Source organism: Drosophila willistoni (genome assembly GCF_018902025.1).
Source record: "Drosophila willistoni isolate 14030-0811.24 chromosome XL unlocalized genomic scaffold, UCI_dwil_1.1 Seg142, whole genome shotgun sequence".
Taxonomy (NCBI): Eukaryota; Metazoa; Arthropoda; class Insecta; order Diptera; family Drosophilidae; genus Drosophila; species Drosophila willistoni.
The window spans coordinates 6,125,598-6,153,172 of record NW_025814053.1 but is presented as its reverse complement, the minus strand read 5'-3'; the positions used below and the strand labels follow the sequence as shown (position 1 = coordinate 6,153,172).

General features: G+C 40.2%; 2 protein-coding genes and 1 long non-coding RNA gene across 3 annotated transcripts; 1 reads left to right on the top strand and 2 right to left on the bottom strand.

Annotated features, from left to right (window-relative positions):
* Nucleotides 1-304: 304 nt before the first annotated feature.
* On the bottom strand, nt 305-3,020 carry LOC6644614 (sodium-coupled monocarboxylate transporter 1). Its single transcript, XM_002067479.3, has 5 exons — nt 2,678-3,020; nt 1,989-2,148; nt 1,868-1,933; nt 704-1,800; nt 305-640 (listed from the first exon to the last, which is right to left on the bottom strand). Exons 1-5 carry the CDS (start codon nt 2,923-2,925, stop codon nt 397-399), a joined length of 1,815 nt encoding a protein of 604 aa, XP_002067515.1. The 5' UTR covers nt 2,926-3,020; the 3' UTR covers nt 305-396.
* A 5,263-nt stretch (nt 3,021-8,283) lies between these two features.
* LOC111518909 lies at nt 8,284-8,821 on the bottom strand. The gene is made up of 3 exons (XR_002724143.2): nt 8,756-8,821; nt 8,616-8,690; nt 8,284-8,553 (listed from the first exon to the last, which is right to left on the bottom strand). It is a non-coding gene; the product is annotated as an uncharacterized LOC111518909 (long non-coding RNA).
* A 4,144-nt stretch (nt 8,822-12,965) lies between these two features.
* LOC6644855 lies at nt 12,966-13,441 on the top strand. Its single transcript, XM_002067483.4, has 2 exons — nt 12,966-13,121; nt 13,176-13,441. The coding sequence occupies exons 1-2, from the start codon at nt 13,053-13,055 to the stop codon at nt 13,386-13,388; spliced, it is 282 nt and encodes a 93-aa protein (XP_002067519.1). The 5' UTR covers nt 12,966-13,052; the 3' UTR covers nt 13,389-13,441.
* Nucleotides 13,442-27,575: the final 14,134 nt, after the last annotated feature.

Sequence of the window (27,575 nt, the reverse complement as noted above, 5' to 3'; positions counted from 1 at the left end):
CACAAAAAAGATTAAAAACAAAAAGCAGAAAAATAGCAAACTTACCCCAGACAGTCATAAGTGTTCCCAGTTAAACTTTTCGCTTTGATTTTTAGTTAGTTCCTCGCCTTGGTTTTCTATCCAGGCTTCGGGCATTTTTCTAATTACACAAAAAGGCAGCCCCTTACCCCCACTCAACCCACCCCCCGTCACTAGTGCCCCATCCTTGATTCTTCTGTTGCTTTGAACCCATTTCTCCTTTTGCAAATAATTATGAACTGTATTTTATTTTAAATATTTGCTAATGCTACATGGCAAACCCGAACAAAAAAAAAAAAAAACAAAAACAAAAAACAAACAAAATTTGTAAAAGGAACATTTTCTGTATGGCACTTGGAAGGTTTCTCTTTGGTATCATCACGTGGCTGTCTCCTGTATCCTGCATCCTTTGGTGACCGGCACCTCTGATCGTTTTTGGCGACGTCGTTCCAACCATCGTCGCACGAAGGGAGTGAGCAGGCGCGGATCAACTGCATCCAAATCGGATTCATTTAGCACTAAACTAGTGATGAGCCCGACCACAATGGTCACGAGGGCACCGAAAAGCGTGAAATACAGATAAGAGATGCGATACAGCTGAAAGGGAGCTGCCGAAGCGGGACTGGAAACGAGGGCAAAGAAAATGGCTTACAAAATATTACTCACACTTCTCGTGATCACTCACCTCATTGCTGCATCCAATGAGGATGGCAAACTACTGAAATCACTCGGCTCTCCGGCATATGTATAATTACAGCCCATGGTTGAGTACGGTTTCCTTCGATAAACCAAATCGCCAGTCACCAAATCTCGTTGGGCACTAACACACATCCAGATCATAACGAGAAGTGAACTGAAGCCACCCAGCAGGGCCCCCTTTGAGTTGACCCATGGCAAGAGGACGCCGGCTGTGAAAATACCCAATAAGGGTCCATTGGCCACCGACGAGAGGGTCACAGTCAGTTGAAGAACCGCACCAAGTTTCTCTACAGCAAAAACGAGAGCCACAAACAGAATGCCAAAAACAACGACCACGCTACGCATTACGAATGATGTCTGCGATTCGCTGAGGGGTTTGCCGTAAAATGTCTTGACAAAGTCCTCCAGTATTACAGCGGACAGGGAGTTGAGGCCCGTGGATAAGGAAGAGAGGGCAGCACTGAAAACACCGGCCACAAATACACCCGGCAGGCCGGGATACGATCCCAGGGTTTCCATTACTAACAACGGCAAGAGCTGATCGTTTCGCTGGGCCAGTTTGGTCTCCAATGGATCACACTGGGCGTAGGTGGCGTAGATCAGCAAGCCCGTATAACCACAAATCAGTAGAAACGTTAGAACTCCGGCTATGAAAGTCCAGATGGCAATGCGAGCATGTCGCAGTGTGGGCAACGATAAATACCGCTGAATCATATTCTGACTGATGGCATTCGATTTCAGCCAATGGGCCACTCCACCCAGAACCAGAGAATAGAAGGTGTAACGTTCTCGCAAGTCCAAGTTGAAACTCGGGGCCTCCACTCGTGTGGTTTCGCGGGCTCGTTGCCACACCACCGACGGACCACCAATGTCTAGGGTCCCCTTAATCAGAACCAATGCCATGGCGCCAAACATAATCAATGTCTGTATGACATCCGTCCAGACAACTGCCTTGAGGCCTCCAATGCAGGTGTAGAAGATGCAGACAACACACACCACCGGGGTGACAATGTGGATATTCACGCCTGTGGCCTGATTGAAGGCTATAGCTGGCACATAGATCACAATAGGTAGCCAAAGTAGCTACAACAATAAGCAAAGATTGAAATAAGATTGGAAATCATTATCGTTATCGAGTTTATTCTCTTACCGAAGCCACTATGAACATGACGGAGCCAAAGAGCCGTAAACTGCGATTATAGCGCTGTTCCAGATACTAAAACACAAAAGAACAATTGACCAAAAACCAATGGAAGAATCAGAATTCTCACCTTATACGTTGAGATCAGATTGAGCTCATGGAAGACGGGCAGAAAGATGTAGTACATACAGACCCCCATAAGAATGAGGGAACCCATAATATACATATATTGTGCTCCATATAGATATACCTCTGTGGGTGTGCCCAATAAAGTGATGCCCGAAATAAAGCTACAGTGGACGAGAGAAAGAGTTAAATGAGAATATCTTTACAATTGCCCTAACCTTCACAATAAGCTGTCGTTGATCTCTCTTTCACAAGGAGAGAGATCAAAGTGCGTTTTATACAATTCAATTTGCACCAGTCGCTTAGTCTTGTCGTTGTCATCGTCGTCCCCGTAGTCAACAATAGCTCGTCGCCGTCGTCGCCGTCGTCGTCGTCGTCGTCATTTGAATGAGGAAACTCACAACATTGGGCAAGAGACTCTTTAGAGGCAATTATTAATTATGAAACATTTTGATTTGATGCGTTGATAAGACAAGGGAAATTCGGCACTACGATCTCTAAAAATACTTGACTCTTTGAGTAAACTAGCTATAAGTAGAATCTGAGCACAAAAAAAAATTCACAAAGAAACTAAACGTAATGTTTATTTCAGGAAACGGAAATTTACCCAAAAAGCTCGCTTCTTCTTCTTCTTCCACTGTTTGTATGGAAGAAGAAATTGATCGATCGATCGATCAATCATCACTAACTCACCTTGCTATCAGCGACATGGTAATGGGAAAGATTTTCATTTGCCTGCCACCCACCAGATAGGATGCAGCACTATCAGCTGCCTCCTCTGCACTGCTGGAAACTGACTTTCGCTTTGTCCTTGTCTCGCGGCGCAGTTGTAGGCAAAAGTAAATGCCAATTACGGCACAAATGGCCAACATTAGGCAGAAGACCAAGTAATCGGGCCAGCCGAAACTTTGTAAACTGGCACGCAACTCCTCCACATGCATTTTGTTGAATCGATAGGGAGACCAACGAAATTGAAGACCAAAACCAAGATCGGGTTACTCTATTTTTATCCGTGTTATCCGCGTAAGCTCTGCTCAGTGGCACGCATGAAAAGTAACTAACAGATAATCTACATGGCGAACTGACAGAAACATTTCAGTTTTTTTTGTGTGTTTTTCGGTTTGTTTCGGTCTTCGGGTTGCGATCACACTACACAAAATGTCTGACCAGTCTGTCGATCTGTCGGTCTCTCTGCCCATTACACTTTGATTTAAATTTGTGTAGTTGCCACACACACACACACTCACACCCGATTGCGATTATTATTAATGGTACCTACATTTTTTGTAGCAAATGCAGCGGCAGCAGGCAACAACAGCTGATGGTTGTTGGTCTCAGCTGTTTTCACCTACTTGAGAGAGAATCTAAGCAAAACTACGACACTTCCAATTGTAAACGTAAATTGACAGACCCCCGGACGAGTTTCGACTCGGTCTCGACTAGTCAGTACGGCACTTAAGGCATACTACGCTTTGCCTTTCCGGCTAGTACCAAGTTTTAGCTATATTTGATTTGGTTTTCTGTGTTTCAGTGTTTCACTTTGTTTTTTGGGGTGCGAAAGTTTCGTATGCGTAAATTAACTTGATTAGATTTAGTGGGCAATTTGAATAGATTTATGTTGTAGATTTTGTTATGTAGGCCGCCGACGCCACCCTCACTACCCACTGGGATCCCCTTCGTCCCCCTCAATCCAGCATGCTCATGAGCAACACTTTGCAAACGAAAGAGTGTGAACCGAACGTGTCATTTGTAATTTGCCAGATGTTGATTACAACCGATTTATTCATACAAGAAATTGTGCCCTAAAAATTTCAAGAACTATTGTACAAACACAGTTATGATTGTTGATGAAACATCTTTAGGGTTTATTGATAAATACACAAAAAAAAAAGGAAAAAAAAATTAGAAATACTTTAGATGGACACTGACAGCACTGCTAAACAGCGTTTAGTAGGAACAGGCTGAGGCTCCCTCACTGGATCGAATATTATATTTGGAAATCATTCATATCTGGCCAAGTACTGGATGAATCACTGGGCAGAATATCGCTGACAGTGCCTTCACCTGTTTGTGTTTGTGTTAGTAATCATTTATCAATTCATTCTCTCTGATCTCTTACCGGCAGTATCTGCTGCTCCAACTCCGGTCATGGCCAATATGGAAGTGGTTAGCTCCTTAAGGGTACGTTCCAGTTCACCAAATTGGGATAAATCCTCCATAGATGGAGCTGCCAGGACCATTTGGCCTAGACAAAGAATCAATACGATGACCACAAATGGCAGAACGTTTACGGAAACTGAATATGCCATGTCCGTGCACTGAATACGCGTATTTTTTCTATACGATTGCAAATGGTTGGAACTCACCCTTTTTATACACGGAAACCTTAACCATTTCATGCATCATTAAGGCCTTTAATTTGTTTGCCTTAACGGTTCACTACGCATGAAATGAACTAAAAAACAACCTAAAAAAAGAACTAAATAATTGTAAAATAAAATATATGTATATAATAATTTTTGCATTCAAATTCAAAACGACCTTTGATTGTTATCCAAAATTAAAATTTAAATAACGTATACGTGTACATTTGAAGCAAAGGGTTTTGGTTTCGATCTTGTTTGATCTCTTCAAAAAGTTTCTAGTCAGTCAGAATGTTGGAAAATACATTTGTATTTCTAAGTAGGCATGACAAAAGCAAGCAATTTTATCTAGACGCCTGGAAGTATGCTACAACTTACATCATTTGTGGAAGAAGAAGTACCGAAAACTCATACGCATCAAGTTTTGCTTTTTCATCCAAAACACAAATCGATAGATAGTTTTTTAAAATGGCCCAAAAAGGTTTTGAAATTTGCAAAGTTGAGGATTTTTCGAAATTCAAAAGAAAACCCTTTTCGATGGTAACTTTGATTCTTTTGCGATATTTCACATTGCTTCACTCTCCACCGGGAAGCGTCGCCTGCACTTTTGTGGCTCGCGAGGCATAAAATGAGCAGCAAGTGCCACTACTCTAACGCACCTAAAGACTTGGGATTACATGAGATTGCTGTAGTCTGTAACAGGTTTCCATAGATAAACGATCTAAACACAACGATTAGTTGAAATTGTCGTCTATACTTAGGCAAAAGCAAAGCATTTTGAAGAATGTATAACAAACGTTGAGAACACTTGGAACCTTGTAGGAAATAGATGCCAGATAGAGAAATGACAATTCGTCTATTTATTTTTTCTAGAAAAAAAAAGCAGAGGAAACCTTTTCAATGTGAATACATACATATGTACATGTTTGTATGTACTTTGCATACTTATACATACATATATGTATGTATATATCTTTTTGATTTTTTTTTTTTTTGCCATACGCAGCGTCAACGGCAAATTAATTAATTCCAGTGGAGCGATTTTTCAAGAAAAAGCCCTTTTACACACAACCCACCTACCAATTGCACTCCTCCTAACCCCTCCCCCCTCATCAGCCTTTGCACTCTTATGCAGGTGCCTGCACTCAGAACGGTTTTTTGCAGGTGTTGGAATATTATTTGGAATTCATATACATACATACCTATGTATGCGTCTACACGAGTGTGTGTGTGTGTGTTTCCCCATGTGCTATGAAAATTATTTGCTTTTTAATTTTGTTTCAAGTTTTTGCATATGTCTCCGGCTCTTCACACGCCCACGGCTAACTTTACAGTTGAGAAAGCATTGCATTTTCCAAGTGGTTTTAATTAGTTAGTCGCTCTTGCTGGGACTGTACAACCAAATTGCAGTAAATGCAAAATAAAATGTGAAAATTGAGTAATTTGCTCTTTGATACTTATAAGCACACCTCCACCGTAAAAGATTTGTAAAATGTGTGTTTCAAGTAGTTCTATTGCGACTACTATTTTGCAATTCCGAATGCAGCTGCATTAACTTGTCTTTACACATCCTACAATGATTCAAAACAATTTTCGTTGGATATTCGCAAAATATAGTAAGTGCTATCAAAGGACCCAGCTCCTCTATACCCTAGAGATTGAAAAACAACATTTCAGGAATATTTTTGTTTAACATTTATCATTAAATCTCTCACTTACCGTTTTTACATATGAGCATTTGGATAAATATCCACTATTTGTGCAATATCCGATCGCTTTCAGTATAACCTTAGGGTCGCAAGTAACCTCACTGTATACCTCTTGGCAAAGTAATGCCATAAGAGATATTAGTAAAGACCATTTTAAAGACAATGTCATTTTAGCTTAATTCACTTCAAAGTAATATGCATATGGATGAGGCTTAGGTTATATATAGAAATATTGCTTACAAATCGTGCGTTTTATTTTTGAAACGTGACGAGTGAAAATTGTATTGTAAATGAATATTTAAGATTAAAAATGTCATATGTTTTGAGTTTTCAAGTATTATTAGAAGCTTTGCCACTGAATTTGTTTTTAAGTAAATCTACTAAGAAACTCTCAAACTCATAAAAGTGAAGTAATTAAGTTTCAACTGAAAAGATCATTCAGGTTGTCAAATATCCCTTTGCCTTTTACTTTCACTCTATAGCTCCAAGCAACTTCTATTGAGGGACTTATTGCTCTCACTGTACCAGAAAACTCGAAATGAATGGAGTAAACTAATTTGTTTGCCTATTGATGCTGATATATTTATGTTTGCTCCTTATTACATAGTGCGATAAGTGATTTTTCTAGTTGATGTTGCATTTGCAGGTCCTTCCTCTGGTATCTTCGGCTCGACTATAGCCTCTTCACAAATATTACACAGGTCCTTCACAATGTCTTCAGCATGGAGGCAAATTGCATTGCGCGCTATCATCGGCCCCATGTCAATTAAAGTCTACCAATTGAAATAAACGTTTGCATAGGTCAAAACAATTAACTGGCCTCGCTCACCTTTTTAGAGTACGGACAGAAGGAGTAGTATAAATCGCCCTCGCAATAACCCATCACATCGAGTATAGCCCTAGGACTGCACTTCTGAGAAAAAAAGAATTTTTTATAATTTCTAGTTAGTCAAATAATATTTTAGTTAACTTACTGCACTGTTTACATCTTGATGAAGCAAAGTCATCAGAGATATTAGCAGAAACCATTTTAGACACAATGTCATTTTGTTTAGTCGACTTGAAACTAATTCTATATGAAAGTGACTTATGTTATATATAAGGAAATATCAGTTAAAAATTATGCAATCAATATTAATCATTTAAAGCGTGATCGATATTATCTAGGAAAACATCGTAAATGTTAATTTGAAATAGTTTCGTAGACTACGAATGGAAAAGGAAAAAGTTAAAAGTCACGAGAATTTTTAAACATTGCACTTAGAGAATGAAATGGAATATGAAAATCTCCAAAATGTTTGTAACAAGCAGACAGAAGTTTTTCAGGTACTTTTCAGTCTCATAATGAATCAATTGAATACGTCTGTATACAAGTCCTGATATAGTGAACCAACTCATTTATACATGCCTAACTAAATCGAATAATGAGGAGTACTTAATTTGGAGAAAAGGTATTCTTTGAATACTCAAAATATTCTAAGTATTCCAAGCACAGTCAATTTTTAAATAAATAAGACTATTCAGAGCATCCATCGATTCGATTCGAATAAATAATTACTTATTGATTAATTGCTTAATTATCAGTTTACTTCGACTCTGGGGTAGAAGTCATGTGTTTCACTTAGGTGGCAAATTTCTTCTTATCCTTTAAAGTAAACGAGTCAGTGCGCAGCTTGGCGTAAAAGGCATTTTTAGTGAGATCATCTTCGTCAGCCTCCTTGTCGCCATCTTTTTCCGCCTCGGAGCAGTCTTCATCGAGAGTTTGCAACGCTGAAGGATTGACACTCTGGGCCATCTGATCAATTATTAGATCTCGACCTTCGCGACCAAAACAATTTCCATCCAAGTTCAAATAGGTCAGTTTCGATTTGGTTTGCAGGGCGAAAAGAATTACTAAGCCACCATCAGATTTGATGTCATTAAAGCTGACATCCACTGCCAAATTTTCGTTGCTTTTTTTCAGGGTGTTAGCAATGTGATCCGCCGTCTGCTTCAATCATGTTTTGGCGCGTAGTTTGAACTGTGTTTATTTTGGCGTTTAAGTTTGAACCTCTTTTTAATTAATGTGATCGTCTACCAAGGTCTGAATGTCCTGGATTTCAAATCTTACTTTTGAAGTAAAGTAAGTTTATTTATGAACATGTTAGATTCATTTACTCTGTGTAAAAACACATGAAAATTGCTACTCTGCAGAGCCATCAAAAGACATATTAAACAAGCCTTCTCCTTGGAAAGGTAAATCAAGGACATACATAGATATATTAGTTTTTTCACATAAATACATATAATTACACATTTTTTTTCGGATAAATATGACTCAAATCATTGCTTATGAATTGGATGTTTATTTCCAATAGTCATCACAAGAAGAGTCTGATGAATCGGCATCAAGACTTTTTTGGCCGGCAAGTAATTCACAATATTTGCAATACTCCCGCACAGATTCAACTTCACAATATGGGCTTTTGTATATATCGTTACCATATAACTGGGCAATCTGTAAACAAAATAGTTGATTAGATTTTGAATTTAGTTTTCATTGACAAATTTTTGACTTACTTGCACTGGAAATTTGCACCATATACCGAAAGGTGGTTTACAGGACTCTTCAAATATTAGTCTAGTGTTGCAAAACTAATGGAGAGGGTGATTATTGAATATTAATAATTTAAACTACAGCATTTTCTTGATATACTTACCCCATAGGAGATTACATTTCGATGAAGCAAAGCCAACAACAGAAATAATAAACAATATTTCGAATACGATGACATTTTCGATAGAAAACTTTGCACTGATTGACTTTGACTTTAAGATCTTACTCTAAATATATATAGGGATTTATTGCTTACAAAACGTACCGCATATTTATTTGTAAAACGTGAGTTAGTTTACTCTAATCTAGTTAGTTTAAAAATGAAATTACATGCTAATTATACCATACACCCATAGGGTGAAATGGTATATTAAAGTCGCCAAAATGTATGTAACAGGCAGAAGGAAGCATCTCCGACCCCACAAAGTATATATATTCTTGATCAAAAACCGAGTCGATCTAGCCATGTTCGTCTGTCCGTCCGTCCGTCCGTCCGTCCGTATGAACACCTAGATCTCGGAGACTATAAGAGCTAGAGCCACCAAATTTGGTATGTAGTCTCGTGTAGTATGTACGCTTATCGAGTTTGTTTCAAATTTTTGCCACGCCCCCTTCCGCCCCTGGAATTTACATAAAACTGTTTTTCTTAAAAAGTATGGCAGATAGATACATCAAATTTGGTTTATATACTCGTTTAGTTAGCGCGCAGAAAATAATTGTTCCAACTTTTTGCCACGCCCCCTTCCGCCCCCGGTATTTACATAACTCTGATTTTCTTAAAAACTATGAAAGCTACCGACATTAAATTTGGTATGTAAGTTAGCCTAATAGACGCGCAGATATTGACTATTTAAAAATTATGCCACGCCCATTTCCGCCCCCGAAAATTAAACAAAACTGATTTTCTCGAAAACTAACAAAGCTAAAGTCACCAAATTTAGTATGTATATTGGCTTAGTATGCGTGCAGAATACATATATTTTAATATGTTGCCACGCCCTTTTCCGCCTCCATAATTTAGAAAAAACCGATTGGCTCTTGCAATTTTTTGACCATCGCGATCAAATTTGGCAGACTAATAAATCTTATCTATTTCTATCAAACTACCAAATTTGATTAAAATCGGACTAGAAACATACAAAATATACGTATGAACGTATTTTGCTACGCGATACATAAGGGCAGAATTGGTCGTTGGCTAGTGGCGGCGCTAGAGTGCTCGTGTGTTTGTAGAGTGAGCGAGATAGCATATGGTATGAGGCATGTTAAAACAATTTAATAGACATACATTTGGTTTTCGAAATTTTAAATATTTGTTTCACCTGGTGTATGGTATACCCAAGTCGGCGAGACGACTTACTTACTTCATTATAAAGATAAGTTTGAGCTTTCTAAATAAAACACGAACCACGACGTCTTTTTTTAAGTGTTTCGTGGGAGTCTGAAAGATTCTGTGTATGTCGTATATAGATTCCACTATTCACCTTGGTTTCAACTCAAGAGAAAACTACGTCGACTTTTCCTTCTTTAGGTGATCCGTGAGTTGCACATTTCATTCGCCAGGGCTGCCAGCAAATTGAATTTAATTGTAAATAGGGTAGCTAATTCGATTGAATTTGAAATTATAATTATTCAGTTTCTTCGTAAGTTATGATGGCATATAAGGGTTTGTGCGGTTACATTTGAAAATGTTTTCTAGATGACATTATCATGTCATTATTGTCCATATGCAAATGACACTGTTACTGCTGGCCCACTGTCATTCACACCAGCCCCGAATCATGATGAGCAGAACCACCCATATACAAAATAAGTATTTATCAAGTGATGAACACACCCAGCTTAGGGCTAGGACTGACTAGAGGCTCATACAATATATTAAGGGTCAGGTCGAGTTGAGTCGGTTCGGGTCGGGTCGGGTCGGGTCATCATCAGAGCTAAACTTCTGGCCTATGCGTGGCCTCTAATTACTTTGCATTGTCATAACAAAATTGAGCGCATTTGACACGCAATTGCCTCACACACACACACACACACAGAGAGGGAGAATATGATGACATGTGAGAAATGTGTGTGTGTGTGGGCGGCAAATGGATGAGGAGAAAGGTGCAAGGACTGTTGCATCAGTATGACGACTCCCCCCAAACTAGATAAGAATTAATTGTTCAATGGCACGCATTGCACTAAATATTTGAATATGTTCGCACAACTTTTTGACTTACGCACCTATTAGCTCCCACTCCTCTCCTCTACTCGCCCCGCTCTGTCACCGCTTGTTAATCGGATAAAATTCATAATTATCGTTATTACTGTCATTTTTCTAATGACCTGACTTGACTTTTGTGCGGAACTGTTGTGGGTGGAGGTGGATGGGGGGAGGGGGACACAAATTGCGTGTACTTTTCTATTAAGATGAGCTATCAAACGCATTTTGACTGCGTTCGTTGATTTTGGACTTGTGTTTTTGTTTGTTTTCGGTTTTAGTTTTTATTTTAGTTATGCCTTTTGGACATACTGTGTGTGTGTCCAGGGTCCAGGGATGTCCACGCAACTCACGCGTAAATTATGTAATTAAAATTCCGCACCTTAATTTGGGCAATTTATTACATGAGCTTTTGACTAATTGGATAACGATCTTTAACTATGTCGAAGCGTGAGCTGGCGCTTCAAACCTTTTGACTTGGGCCTAAATGAATGAATGAGTTCATAACGCGATTGCATTTTCTGATAAGCTTACAATTAATTGAATTTTTACTCGGAATTTATCCCCCACACCCTGCACATACACACACACAAAAATCTAAGTGCTGTTTAATGGGTGTGGGTTTACTTACCTAATAATGTCTAGTGATTAACTATGCAGATGACACACACACACAAGAAAAGACTGTTTCAATCATAAAAGTGATGGCAATCTGTTTCAGGGTAGGGACCCAAACTAGCATCAGTCTCGTTTCCAAGTTCCAGAAATCTTTGAGAGAATTGTTATTGAAAATGATCACATTCATGAATATATATGGATATATGAATAACTTTTTCTCATTAGGTGCCATATCTGTATGAATTCTAAGACAAAAAGCCGCCTCAAACAAAAGAAAGCTTTACTATAGACAAACGAATTCTAAACGAATGAATTAGCTATATAGATAGATATTTTCCATTCATCTTAATATATATAAGACTCATTCCTCTATAATTTTTCTATTTCTATCCCAGATTTTGAAGCACCTAACGATTCTCTTTCAGACTTAGATCAAGATTTGCATGTAAAAGGAAAGTAGTTATTGAAACTAATGCAAATCACTTCATTTTGACCTATAATCAATTGATTATGAAGGATACTCTATTAGCATAGAATATAGAGTGTTCGAAGTATAGACTTCCGTTGTCTCTTTTAATGATTTGTGTATGCTCAGTCTCTCGTTTATCAACGGGCCATGGCCTTAACCACAGTTGAAACATGAGCAATGACAATTACATTTTACCATTTTTTGCTTTTTAATTTTCGCTGTGTGTGTGTGTGTTTTTTGTGCTGGTTTTCCATTTAAAATTTTTATTTATTTATTTTTTTTTTCCGACGTTCTGGTCAATAATTTTTGCACTTTGCATTGATGGAAATTAAAACAGAAATCAAATGGAAATGCCCAACAAAAACGGGTCATAACAGTTAGTCTCAACGATTGTTTGTTTGGTTACGTTTTTTGTTTCACCTTTTTTTTATAATTTTCGTTCGTTTTTTCTTCTTTTTTGCAGGCAATTTTCGTCATTAAAACGGGCGATTGTATGAGTCAACAATAACAACATTGTAGACTCTGGTGTGGAGGGTGGGGTGGGGGGAAACGGTGGGTGGCTGGTGGGTTAGCTATTAAAATTGTTAGCCCAAAGGGGAGCTCTGTATGTACATATGTATGGCGGGTGGTGGGCTGAGATCGGGTCGAATTTGTGCAAATGACGCGGCACTCTAAAAATAAATCCACCTCAGTTGAGCTAGGGTCAATCACGAATTTAAATACCCTTTAAGCCGTGGGGTTAAGTCGAATTAACAAGTGGTTTCGATTTTATGTTTCATTGAATGAGTTTCACAAGAATTTAATGGACTAACTGATTCTAGAAATTTGATTCTGATTAACTAAACCACAACACAATCTGTAATACTTTGCAAAAGGGTATAAGCACGCTAGAGCTTTGACTTAATATTCGATTTGCTTTTTTTTTGTTTTTTGTATGCGGCACACGTGGAGCCGATGGCGTTGGCGATTCCGATTCCGAGTCGATGTTCATGCAAATGGAACCCGCTCCGCTGTTGCCAGTTAAGTTTCGTTGCTCAACGTAAAATGTTGTGAGGCATTCCCACTCAGTGGTGTTAACAAGAGAAACAACGGTTCTTTCTGGTTTTGGCCATGGCCTTGCATTGGCATTACATTTGCTTTGGGTTGCTGTTGCTGGTTCTGCTCTTTGGCCACCAATCGGTAAGTGGGTGCTGGAAAAAGTGCAGTGAAATCCATCTAATTGTTCCTCTTTAGGCACTGGCTATGGAGTTCATGGAGGAGGAGGACGAGAGGGACGACACTGTGATGGAGGCGGAGCAATTGGATTCGGCTGAGATGCCAAAACTATTGACCACATATACCAGAGACACGATAGCGCATTTCAATCCACACAAATCGGATGCTGGTTTTCGTCAATTGTGGGAACGGATTCCCTTGCAAAAATCCAAAGATGTCATCAAGAGATAAACGTTATGTGAAATTTTGTTTAACTTACTCAAAATGAATTCCGTTTACAGTGATTCGAAATGTTAGTCATTGTTTAAATGGAATAATGTTGCCACAAAGTAACGTTTTGTGTTGGGCCGAAAATTCGCGTATGCTAGCTCCTTGTTTTGGTTTGGTTTGGCTTGGTTGGGTCAGGCTGCAAGGCTTAAGCAGCAGGACAAAACTTTTTGACCACTTGGCCACATTGCTCAAGTCGTTGAGGGCCCATCCTCAGCTAGCTAGCTGTCCAGGCATGCACTTGACGGTTAGTCCTTCTACTTTTGCTACCTGGATACCTTCTTCTTTCCTATCCATTTCTCCTCCCCCCGTTTTTTTTCTTTTTTTTTTTTGAGTGCAACAACATCAAAGTTGCCAACTTTCAACTTGAGGAATTTTCGACAAGGCGACTTGGTGGAACTTTTGTCAGCAGCAACAACAGAAGCAGCAGGAGCAGGAGCAGGAGCAGCCGAGATACCAGAAAGATATTTACGAACCGAAAACCAGAGAGCCTGGCTAACTCTAACGGAAGTGCCGAAGTGTGTATACCCTATGTACTACAAACAGAGAGACGGATGGTAGATGCTCCCTTCTAGGCTTTCCATGCTCATTTCCTAAATGAATATACCTTTCTTGCAAGGGTATAACAAGCAAGAATAAGAAACAAAAAGATACTGCAGCAGGAGGCTTTTCGTTTAATTGTTGTATGTTGCGTTGTGTGTTGTGTCTTGTGTTGTCTTGGACTAGAACTCGAGCACTCGGACTCGGACTCTGACTCCAACTTTGACTCGGACTTGGCTTGGGCTTGGGCTTGGACTTGGGTTCGGTCTCGGTCTCGGTCTCAGGCATATAAATTTGCCACGCTCAGGTGTCCTTAGTGGTGTTCTAATTACTAACAAACTTAATTTTCTACAAGTTATTTTCGTGAAGACACTGGCTCGTCTCTTTCCACTTATGTACTGTGGCCTAAGGAATGGTAGGTACTACATTACATGACTCGTTTTGCCTTTCACTTCTCTTCCTTCTTCCCACAAACGCTGCTGCTTGTTTTTATTTTTGCGCTTTTTGAAGACACGCGCCACTTTGTCCCCGCTCACAGGAAGGCCAAAGTGGACGTAAATCTGGCACAAAGTATAAAAAGGATTTTTGGCATATAACTTGACATACCAAATACGTTTTAGCACTAATCCAAGTAATATCTAAATCGTCAAATCGATGGATGCTTAAACATCGAAAAAGTTACTTCAAATATTTTCTAAATAGTTTTTCCAGAGAGAGATAAGCAATTAGGCAAAGTTAGACAAAAAGGCAGCCAAATTCTGCCCTTAGGGAATTGGCAGCAAGTCTAATAAAAATTAAGTCTAATAAATCCATTCACGAAAATAAGTTTTTGGTGCCAACAAAGAGAGCGAGACAGAGAGAAACAACCTGAATTACAAGGACTGGCTTTCTAGACGGATTCCTAACTCTATATACTAGGTATCTTATAGATTGATAAGAAAAATCTATTAATATCACTCGGTAGTTTCAACTTTAGTCTTAATTTGCTACGAAATTTCATTAATCCCTTTTTGAACACGCTTGATAATTTTAAAGTTATTGTTTTCCCCTCCCTGTCTCTCTCTCTCACTCTCTCTCACTCCGTTTCGTAAAATAAAGGGCTTTTATAAGGGATAAAAGCCTGTGATGTCCTATTTGGGTAAGCAAAATGAATAAAGGCAGTGGGAGAGGGAGAGAAACTTGCAGCGCACACTTGAAATAGTTTTATTTCAATTAACAACAGAAATTCGATGAGTTTATTTGTTTTGTTCCACTGGCATTTGCTTTCTCGCATTCTCGTTGCCCCTTTTTTGCGTTTAATGCGAGACAAGATAAGAGCTATGGCGACGATTCAAGAATTTTATGCCCGAATCTGGGTTCACTCTGCTCCAGCTCACTCTATATGTGTGTGTGTGTGTGTGTGTGTGTGATAATGTTGACAGATAATAAACTGGGGGAAAATTACAAAATTACAATCAGACAAACAGACACACACACACACATATATACACACTCATAAGGGACATTTTGCAAAAATGTTGCGGATACGGATGCTAATGGCGGACCATTGTCGCTGCTCCACTCACTCAGGCTCTGGCTCTGGCTCTGCCTCTGTTTCTATCTCTGTCTTTTTATGGCCATGGGTCCCTCACCCATTTCAAACACTTGAATGTTACATTTTGCCACCACAAAACTATTCAATTGAAAGTTATTTACGTTTATTGTTTTATTTTCCATGACAAACTCACAAACTTAAAGAGCGAAGAGAAAGAGGTAGATCTTAAAGTTTATGCCATGGAAATCGTTACAACAATTAAGCGAGGGTTTGATTTATAGCCAAATGCCATTAAGCCTGGCCAGACCATCGATTACAAACTGCGAGAGAGAGAGAGAGAGAGCAAGTAAGATAGAGCGGGAGAGAGAGAGAGAGAGAGCTCTAAATCTATACTTCCGTTGTTAATCATTGGCATCACTTAATGGCCCCTTCCGTCTTCCGTTGCAATGAACCAAATCAAACCAAACGATGCCAAAGCCCAAAAGCCAAACCCAGTAGCAAATGGCTGCAGACGCACACACACACACACACACACTTACACACACACACACACAGTCAGTCAAGTGTTTCATGGATTTGTTTTCTTCCTGCTGTTTTTTCCTCTTTTTTTTGGCGTCGTACACGCCCTTCAATTACAAATCTATGCGATTCAGTTGTCGACTCCTCCTAGTTCTTCACTCTCTCCGCTACACACCGACACCGTGCCATCGCAGATAATCTACTAAAGGACTTCCGCCTGGTGCGTGCGTTGCGTTCCGAAAAAAGAGAGCCCAGAAATGGTAAGGAAAAGAACTTGGAATAGACAAAAGTCTGTAGAGGACTGTAACTGAAAACGCAATGATATACGACCGTAAAATCGAATAGCGGGCATGAGGCACTTACACACACACACACACACACACACACACAAAAGGCTTTAAGTGGCGGGCAAAATCAACAGACTATAGCCTAGACTTTTGGAGACTTTTTTGGTCGGCGTCTTTTTTTGAATTTTCTTGGCGCTGCAGTCCACGAAGAAACAAATTTATGGCCCCAACTGTGCCGTGTTGCGTGTCCGAAGGACAACTGCGAGACTACAACAACTCAGCGGGTTGCATGTCCTGGTCCTGGTCCGTGGCCGTGGCCCTGGCCCGGCCAGCTCTATCCACGTGCTCACTTTAAGCAAGTTGTGGTCCTGGCTCTGGTCCTGCTTCTGCTCCTGCTCCTGCCTAAGGCCTAGTCATAGGCATTGCGTTTTCAGTTGCCGTGTTGAAATTGACAGCAAAATAATTGGTTGATTATTTATGAGACAAACGAGCCAAAGACGAGCAAAATAAACACAATGCCATTTGCTCAGAGAAACAAAAAAAAAGAAGGGAAAAGGAGAGAAAGTTTGTTTTCCACAATCTTGATTATGCAGCTGATTATAGTCGAGAAAAGAGTAGCAGACACAAAGACAGACATACAGGACATGGCCATAGAAACAGACACTGTGCGCAACAGGACAGAGAAATTCCAATTGAATAACTCTTCAAAGATTCTGCCACTTCAATTGGATCTTGCAATTCTTTGAAATTTGAGAAAGAGTTCGAATTCGAAAAACTTTTTTATACACACAACTTCAACTTCAGAAATGAGTTAAATAAGTTTCAGATATCTCTTTCTCGGCTCTCGAAACATATGTCTAAGATTCTTATTATTCTCTTATTCTCTATAGATCACAATTGAAAACTGTTGCTGGGGATTGTTTTGGTATAAGATTGATGAGGAAAGAGTTAAAATTACCAGAAAAGAATATAAGGTTACTTTCCAAAAACTATTTCATAAATTTCTAGCTTAAATATTTTTGATTTTGAGCCAAAGCTGATAGAAGGACAGCCTCAAAGCCAACACTTCTTTTGATGTTGGCTGGTAAAAGCGTATGTGCAGATTGCCCTGTGATTGCTATCCAAATAGTTATTTAAGCAATTCAAATTGTGGTAATTAAAAATGGCCAACCCGCTCATATGGGTGGACCTGGAGATTGGGCAAGCCTGTTCCCAATTTAGAGAGAGAGAGGGGGGGAGAGTAAGGCAGTAGAGGCGTAAGCTTTGGCCGAAGCCGGCACTTGACATATGGAGCCGGGACCATGGGTCCAAGTGAGTAAGAGCCACTTCTAACCAGGGCCAACGCCTGCGGCTGGCTGTTATTATTTTTGTCACTGACAAAGCAAATCACCGACAAACCAACAAAGGTCTCTTTTCACCACCACCATCAGCTCCTACGCCTTTCCTGGGCCATGTTTCAGCTCCAACTCTTCTAACTCTAAGGCAAAACCTCATATAGGCCTAGGCCTAGGCTCAGCAACCGTTACAAACCGTCCGAAACTGAGTACCCAGTGCCAGGCAATTTTCCTGTTGAATTATGAGGATATTTGTTTCGTCATGAAAGATTGGGCCTTCCCTCGTCGTTTCTCTAATCCCAGGCACCCTGGCATCCACGCACCACCTACTGAGGGGTGCTCAGTTTTTTTTTTTTTGTGTTTTTTTTTTTGCATTTCTCTCTTTTTCATCTTTACCCATTCTTAGTTGGCAAGGAATGACATTGAATAGGGGATAGGGTTAGGGTTAGGGATAGAGGCGGAATGGGGAATGTGGGAATGAGGGTGGTTTTCAATTTGCAGGCCGCAAAAACAGAATCGTCAACTGGTCTTTGCCTTCGTCGTAAGCTTACCAAATGCACTGCAAGTGAAATGCACTCCACTGACTTTACGGGGTCGGTTTTTTGGGTCGTGAACCATGACCAGGACCCCAGGATGAGGATGAGGATGAGGACGAGGACGAGGACTAGCACCAGCACCAGCTCCAGAACAATAGGGTGAGGCTAGAGAGAGAAAGAGAGAGGGAGGGAAAGCATATACAGTGTGAAGAAAGGTGGAGGATAAAGAGATGGAGTAGGCAAAGTGGTGGCACATGTAACACATGAGTCTTAGCCTGCCTGGGCAAGTGCCTGGACGATTGCATCTACAATTCATAGAAATTTCAAACGATGCGTAAACGAAAACGGAAAATGTACAGCAGACGACTACGACTACGACGACGACGATGACGATGACTACGAGGAGAAATACGAGGTGGAGACTTTGGACCATGTCTGGGGAAGCCAGCAAGTAGTCGAAATTGTGGCTACCGACCAAAAATTGCGTTTCAAATGCATGGGAGAGTGACAGAGTTAGAAAGAGTGAGAGAGATGAGATCCGAAGCAAATCTGACTTTGGTTGATGATGAGTGTCGTTATCGTTTTGTAAACCAAGAGCATCCACTAGCCCCACATTCCACTTGCGGACTCTCTCTCTCTCTCTCTGTCTCTGTCTCTATCTCTCTGTCGCTCTCATTCTGACCAGAAGGATATTCTAACTGCAAGTTGAATTTACATTTCGATATGTGGCACTGCCAGCCAGTAGAGGGACAAGCTCACAAAACAATCAAGAAAAGCAATTGGTGCCGGGTTGGGTTTTAGGTTGGGGCTTTTTTTTCCACAAGGGAAAAGAGGGGGACAAGAAGGAGAAGCCTTTCGTGTGCTTCTCCGGAATATGTCGTCATGGTCGTCGTAGCTGTTCTACTTGCTACTGCTGCTGCTGCTGCAGCTCCAGGATGATGTAGCTGCACGGATTGATTTACGTTCGAAAAGATTTCTCAAGTGTGCAAAAGCCCCTTTTTCAATGGTCTGGGGATCTGGGGGCGGTAATGGTTATGAGCAACTGTACATTTTTCTATATGTTTTGTTTGTAGTTTTCAAAACGAACGCTCTGAGATTTATCAAAAGGTAATTTATACATTGCACAACACTCTTCCAAAACACTCGTCCACATTCACCCTCTCTCTCCTTCCCTCTCTCTCTCTATCTCTTGGCCCTGATTCTCAGCTGTTTCCCGATTCAGTTTGTTTGACTTGGTTGTATGCGTTTTTGCATTTTTGTGAATAAATCGCCCTGGCAAGCATGACATATGTATGTACATATATCCCTATAACACACATATGTACAAACATACAGGCCAGGCCAGCCCTAAAGCAAATAGTTTTAGGCAAAGTTGATTTCCTTTATACATGCGTTTGTATCTGGAAATGCTTTTGGTTTTGTTAGTTTTGTTAACTGAGACAGGCCCTACTCCTCCTCCTTCTACTCCTCCTCATGACTCACATGATTGATGCCAAACTGTGGAGTGCATAGCTTTGAAATTCTCTTTAGATTATCTATCAGAATATAAGTTATTGCTCAACAAATCTCAAACCAATTACAAAGACATCTTGCACAGACTTTGTAGTAGCGCTTGTAACCGTTTGTATTTAGGAAGAAAATAAAAAAATAAGATAAAGAATGATTTTTTTTTTTGTCTATAACTAAAACGACATATAAACGTTTTATCCCCAAAAGCGAGCAATATAAGTTTCATATAGTAACCGTGTTCACTGCTTGCACTGCTTACACTGCTTGCGCTGCTTGTATTGTTAGTTAGCGTTATACTAACTAACAGAATGTTAGTCTACTAGGTAAAATTTGGGAAAGGTAGGAGCTGCGTTTTCGAGATTCGTTTTTTTTGGTTGTGTTCAGAAAATTTTCTTCGAATTTTTCAATCCGATTACTTTCTCTTGCGTTTTTGTGGCGCCCCCTAGGCTCCTCTAAAGTTGGGATCAGGGAAGTTTAGGGGTAATCGAGGTGAAGAGAGGGGTCCAAAGAGGACTAATGGATAGAGAGTTAACCAAGTATGTCGGTCCCCATGGGAATGACTTTTCTTTTTCAAGTTATCTTCAAGTAGTGCGGTCACAAGAAAGAAAAAAAAAGTTAAAGTGATAGTGAAAACGAATTTTTTTGGAAAAAAAAGTCTGACTGTGAAAAAGTCGGCATAAATTGTGAATTCGAAGCAGTTTTCTGCTAAGGAGGATAGTATTTGTCTTAAGAAAGTGAATGCACATGTCAGCCTGAATTAGAGTGCTGAGAGAAAGTCATATATACATATTGTTTAAGCCGGTGCCAAATCAAAGGAATTGGCACCTAGTTTTGGTCTAAACCTAGTTTTGGTCTAAACCTAGTTTTGGTCTAAACCTAGTTTTGGTCTAAACCTAGTCCTGGTCCAAACCTAGTCCACAGACTAGATATAATGGTATAAGTCTAACAGCGAACTTAAGAGAGGCGCAGGAGAGGCACGCCCGTCGAAACGGACTGAAGCCCACGGGAGCAGCAGACTCTCGAGAAGGAGTATTTTGGCGCAGACATTTGGCCAGAAGAGATCTGATGCGACAGGCGTAAAAAGAGAAAAAAAATATAAAGAGTATATGATTCTCTAGGCCCCCCCACTACCCTTGCTTTGCGTGATAAGCAAAAGCTTTCTTTAGATGATTATCAGCCAGCGAAGCTTTCATGTGTAGCCGCTTGGCTTGCGTTTTGTTTTGTTTTTTTTGGTTACTGGTGATTGCCGCATAGCCTCCAACCACAAAAAAAAAAAAGAAAAATTAAATATCTTCGCCAGGCCCTAATGATGAATGTAACTCTTTAATTTTGGGCACAAATAATTTATGCCCTTGATTTTTTTTTTATTTTTTTTTATATATAATGTTATCTTAAAGTTAATCTTTTTAAATCGTAAAATTCTGATGCATTGGCGTTCTCCAAAGCCAATTTTATTTTTTTTTCTTTTATTTCATTTTGCTTTTGTAATTTTTTTTTATGTAATTTTTTTTTGGTCATGATTGAACTTCGATGAAAATTTTTATTTAACCCCTTTTTCGGCACGCCTCTGGCAAAAGCTTATCATGTGGTTTAATTCTCTCTCAAGCCAACAACAACAACTCTCCCTATATTTAATGCAATTGCTTACAGCTGTCACCAGAAAGATCTTTCTCCGTGGGATGCTTAAGTGAGTACTCTTTTGTTTTAATATCATTTTTTTTGCTGTTGGTATATGATGGTAAAGTAAAGAGAGAGTTAAAGCAGTTTTCGTTGCTCTCGTTTAAATAACATAAAAAAATTAAATTTTGGTAAAGTCATCAGAAGTTTAACTTATCATATCCCCTTTATATCATTATCTATATTTTTAATCTTTGAAATGCCTTATTATATTGCTTATAGTTATTAAATATAAGTTTTTGAAATGAATTTGGTCTGAGACGTTCATGAGGGGGGGAATCATGCGAAGTAAGTTAGGTTGAAAAAATTGGTTTGGCATAGGGATCGCTGTGTAATTTTATATTTTGGCTTTAGTACAGCGATCATGGTAGGGTGGGCGAATTTTTCTTTTGGGCGTCACTGACATCTGACCCCTTTCTTTTTCAGCAGCTGCGCTAAAAACGACGGTATTTCTGTTCTCTTCTCATCCTTTTCTCTATTCTTTTCTTTTTTTGTACGAAACGTTAAACCGAGTATAAGTAGTCTTAGTACGCGAATTTATTAATAAAATTTTCTACTAGCAGAGCGGGTAGTCTATCCATTCCCCCCCATCCCCCATTTCTCACCGACTAATTTGAGCCGAAACCAGCGCGTACACTTGATAGGTACTACCAGTTTCCAACAGCTCGCAGTAAACTTGTAGCAGGTTATATGTTACAGTTAGTTAAGTATTCATAATTTTATTAATTGGCGCCCAAACGTGGGGCCAAATCGGTTTCGGGAGCCCCGACGACAACATTTTAGTCAACAACAGCTTTTCTTATGGGTATTTATATCTCGGTTTTCGAACGCTAGTATTCTTTACTGTATTGGGTGGTCAGTCGGAGTACATAAAAGTTTCGACATAACTCTATGTCCACACCACCAACAAAAAAAAAAAAAAAAACATTAGGGCAACGCACAATCAATTGGTCAGCTGGATCAGCCTTAAATTCTAAAATATTTTCGGCTCCGCGCTTAGGATTGTCGGTGTAGCCACAGGTAATTTTCGATAGTCAGAAAGAGTATTTTTTTTCTCGTTTTGGATCAGGTTTAACAATGGTCAAAGACTATAGCCTCCAAGCGGTTAATAATTCTTAGAACTATTGGTTTTTTATTTGCCTACAAGTTAGGTACAAAATATTTATTGCTTTAAGCAGTTAGGTAAATTGTAAGGAGTTATGTGATACTTGGCAATAAGCTAGGGCATACCTGCAATTTCAATTATACTTAAAGCCCTCTTTTATCGTTATTTTAGCAGCTGCTCAAACCATTTTTTTTTAACACATGGCATGATTCCCCTCATTACTTTTATGAAAGTTATTCAATTTTTTTTATATTTTCTTTATTTCTTTGCGATATTATTATAATAAGTATAACTTTATTAATCAAACAATTTAGTGGAAACAGTTTCATCAGGAATTAAACAGATCTGGGATTAAAATCTTAAGAGCGAAGTCCTCAGCATAGTTAGTTAACAAATAGGTACAAGTTTTGTTCTGAGAAATGTCGGTAAGGCACAGCAGCGAAGATCTAGCCGCGATTCAGGACGACAATACCCTTTGCCTTATCTGCGATAAACCAATTCAGTATAGGGCGCAGCTACGGAGCACTACTTGTGGTCATCACTTCCACATAGCGTGCTTCAACATACGCGTCGGTAGTAGGGAAATTTGCCCCACTTGTGATCAGCCGTTACAGAGTATGGAAGGAGACGGAGCTGAAGCACTTAGTGGGGGACCACAGACCAGCCATCAGGCAAGAGTGCAAACCAGATCAGCAGCGCAAAGGGCCAACTTACTGGCAGAAATGGCACAGAGAGATGTTAGCCAGGAAAGAAGGTTAGATGAGAGTGTAGAGCCAGCCGAATCTGTTAGGAATAGCGACGTGAATTTAGCAAGGTTAATAGCGAATGCCATGGCGACGGCTGCATCTCGGCAAAATGAGCGACTGGAAATTCAAGCAGTCAGACAAACGGAATTGTTGACACAAGCGCTTGAAAATGGGTTCCAGAGGTTGTACTCAGTAGTAGCGACACACCAGGCGAACGCTGAGGAAAGTACACAACAGGCAGCGAATTTACGTAGCCAAGTATCAGCAACAGCAGCTAGTGAGCAGGCAAGCAACAGTAATAGCATTTTGGAGCTTAGACCAGACAGAATAAGTCAGGTTATAAGTAGCTGGAAGTTAAGGTTTAATGGCAAGTCCGGTATATCAGTGGACGAGTTCATTTATAGAGCGGAAGCAATGACCCATCAGGCTTTAGAAGGTAATTTCGTAGTTCTGTCGCGGTATGTTAGCAATTTGTTCGAAGGGAATGCTAGTGAGTGGTTTTGGAGATACCACAAGAAGGTATCACACATCAAGTGGCTAGACTTATGTAGAGCCTTGAGGGAACAATTCAAAGACGAGCGTACCGATCAGCATATTAAAGCTGCTATCAGCAAACGCAGACAGGGAGATAAAGAATCGTTCGACGAATTCTACGAGGCGATAGTGGCGCTAGCTGACAAACTGTCTACTCCGTTACCAGAGATTGAGTTACTAGAGCATCTTCGGGCTAATCTCTTGCCCGATATTCAGCATGAGTTATTGTATGAGTCCATAGCTTCGGTCTCTAAGTTAAGGCAGTTAGTGCGTACTAGAGAAACCTTTATGCAGACAGTACGGAAACCATTGGGTGTACCACCAAGACCAATGCCTAGGAGAATGGTAAATGCAGTGAGCATTCAAACAGAAGAAGAGTCTGAGGCAGAAGATGACGTGCCAGTGGTGGAAGCAGTTAATTTGGTTTGTTGGAACTGTGATACGGCGGGACATCCCTATCAAGAGTGTGTAGCAGAACGGCGAGTGTTTTGCTATGGCTGTGGGAAGCCAAATACGTATAAGCCATCTTGTACCCATTGTAATGACCATTCAAAAAACACGGCAGGTCGTGCACTTCGGAGAAGTGCACGCAAACAGATGATCTCGAGGGCCAGCAATACAGATTAGAGGAAACACAAGGGTTAGAAGAATATTTGCCCGAATTTACGCATATCCCCGATGAGAAATCACAAGAAATATCTAAATATTCAGAAACGGAACCAGTAGAGTCACCTAGATTAGGAATCTATTGGTCAAAGACTCGTTCAAGAGAGCGAAGGAAGGTTTTTAATAAAGGTGTTAAGAAAGAGCGAAAGCTAATAGCCTCGGCGGTAGTCGGCAATGTTTTTGATATCCGTCCTTATGCAGAGGTAAAGTTATTCAATAGATTAGTAAGTGGCCTCATGGATACTGGGGCTAGCATAAGTTGGGTTGGTGGCAGTTTTGCCGAAGAATTATTGGCTGTAAAACAGAATATTAGGCCAATGTCAAATAAAGTAAATACTGCAGATGGAACACCCCAGCAGATAGTAGGAAAGATAAGTACTGAAGTTAATTTTAGAGGAAATAGTAAGATATTAAAATTTTATATAGTCCCTGGGCTAACCCAGGATCTTTACTTAGGCATAGATTTTTGGCTCGCTTTCGATTTATTACCATCTGGACTGTCAGTAGGACCGATACAGATAGCTAGTTTAAGCGTTGAGGATACGGCGCAACGAATGCTAGACAGTAATCAGAAGCAACGTTTGTCTGAATGTATGGGTTTGTTTCCATCATTCGCTAAGTTGGGACTAGGGAAAACGCAGCTGCTGTCACATGTAATAGATGTTGCTGGTGCAGCACCAATTAAGCAGCGACACTATCCTATGTCACCGGCAAAAGAACAGTTGATATATGAAGAGTTAGATCGTATGTTAAAATTAGGAGTTATTGAGGAATCTCAAAGTGCTTGGTCTTCGCCTGTTGTGTTGGTGAGTAAGCCAGGAAAACATAGGTTATGCATAGATAGTAGACGGCTGAATGCCGTTACAGTTAAGGATGCTTACCCAATGCCAATCATAGACGGCATCCTTAGCAGATTACCTAAGGCCGAGTATATCACAAGTCTCGACTTGAAGGACGCGTATTGGCAAATTCCTTTACAGCCCGAGTCACGGGATAAGACAGCCTTTTCAGTAGCAGGTAGACCCCTGTACCATTTCAAAGTAATGCCTTTTGGATTATGTAACGCGGCACAAACCATGTCCAAACTCATGGATAAAATAGTGCCACCGCATCGGCGCCATCAGATATTTATCTACTTAGATGATCTGTTGATCGTCTCAGATTCGTTTGACGAGCATATAACTCTACTTACAGAGCTATCCAAATGTATATCCGATGCAGGGTTAACTATAAACGTCGAGAAAAGCCATTTTTGTAGAAAGAATGTCAAGTATCTAGGACATATTGTAGGTGAGGGAACTATTAAGACAGACCCAGATAAAATATCCGCCATAGTCGATTTCCCCACCCCAAAATCGGTTAAACAAGTTCGGCGCTTTTTAGGAATGGCGGGTTGGTATCACAAATTCATTCAAAATTATGCTGCTATTGCGTCTCCAATTACAGATACTTTAAAGCATAAGCGTAAATTCATATGGACGTCAGAGGCTCAGTCAGCATTTGAAGACTTGAAGACACGTTTAAGCCAGGCACCAGTTTTACATAGTCCCGATTTTAGAAAACCTTTCTCCATAAACTGTGACGCCAGTCATACGGGAGTTGGCGCGGTGCTAACCCAGTTAACAGAGGATAAGGACGAAGTACCCATTGCGTTTATGTCGAAAAAACTGAACCAGGCACAAAGAAATTACTCAGTTACAGAGAAAGAGTGTTTGGCAGCCGTGTTAGCAGTTAAGAAATATAGGGCCTACGTGGAGGGTCAAGAATTTTCTATCATAACCGACCATGCTTCGTTAAAGTGGTTAATGAGTCAATCAGACTTGAGTTCTAGGTTGGCCAGATGGTCTTTGAAACTTCAGGGATTAAATTTTACCATTTCACATCGAAAAGGTAGTAAAAACGTGGTGCCAGACGCTTTGTCCAGAGTTTTTACCCCTGATTTAGCGGTATTAGATAGTGATTTAGGAATCGATCTCAATTCGGTGCATTTTCTAAGTCCCGAATATGTGGAGCTAAAGACGAAGGTCGAAAAAAACCCCCAGTCAGTACCAGACGTGAAAGTAATGGGCAATTTAGTTTACCGGCGTAGTGAGCATTTTCCTGGGGAGAAGTTAGCAGATGATCATTGCTGGAAACTATGGATTCCCAAGGGATTAGTGGAGCAGTTGTTGAAATCGGCTCACGAAAGCCCACTAGCGGCCCACAGCGGTATTAATAAGACATTGGAAAAACTTAGGCGCTACTATTACTGGCCAAATCTAGTGTCAGAAGTTAAAGAGTTTATAAACAGATGTGAAGTTTGTAAAGCCACCAAACACCCGAATTATACGTTAAGGCCACCATTAGGCAAGTCGGGTGAAACGTCAAGATTCTTCGAGAAACTGTATGTGGATTTCTTGGGTCCTTACCCGCGAAGCAAGTCTGGCAATATTGGAATATTTATTGTAGTGGACCACTTCTCAAAATTTCCGTTTCTAAAGAAGGTAAAAAAGTTTACTGCAGAAGTGGTTACACAGTTTCTAGAGGAGGATCTTTTTCATTGTTTTGGGGTACCTGAGATTATAGTTTCCGATAATGGGCCCCAATTTAGAGCACACCATTTTAATGAGCTATTGCAAAGGTATAAAGTGCGTCACACATATACGGCTGCGTATGCTCCGCAGGCTAACGTGTCAGAGAGAGTAAACCGGTCGGTATTGGCAGCAGTAAAGGCTTACGTAAGTCCAAGCCAGTCTGATTGGGACGAAAAGCTAAGTAGTATCGCTTGTGCCTTGAGGTCTACTATTCATTCGGCGATAAACACAACACCCTATAGGATGGCATTTGGTCAGCATATGGTAACCGACGGGTCCGTTTACCAAGTGCTACGGAACTTAGAATTGTTAGAGGATCGAGCTGTGAGGTTTAGTAGGGACGACTCTTTCGAAATAATGGGAACTAAAGCTAAAGAGGAGTCACGAAAACAGCATGATCGGAATGAGAAGCTGTATAATTTACGTAGTCGCGAGGTGTCTTTTTCAGTTGGACAAGAGGTATTTCGTAGGAACTTCCAGCAAAGTAATTTCTCAAAAGGATTTAATTCCAAGTTAGCGCCACCGTTCGTGAAGGCGAGAGTGAGACGGAAGCTCGGCAACGCGTATTATGAGTTAGAGAATCTACAAGGT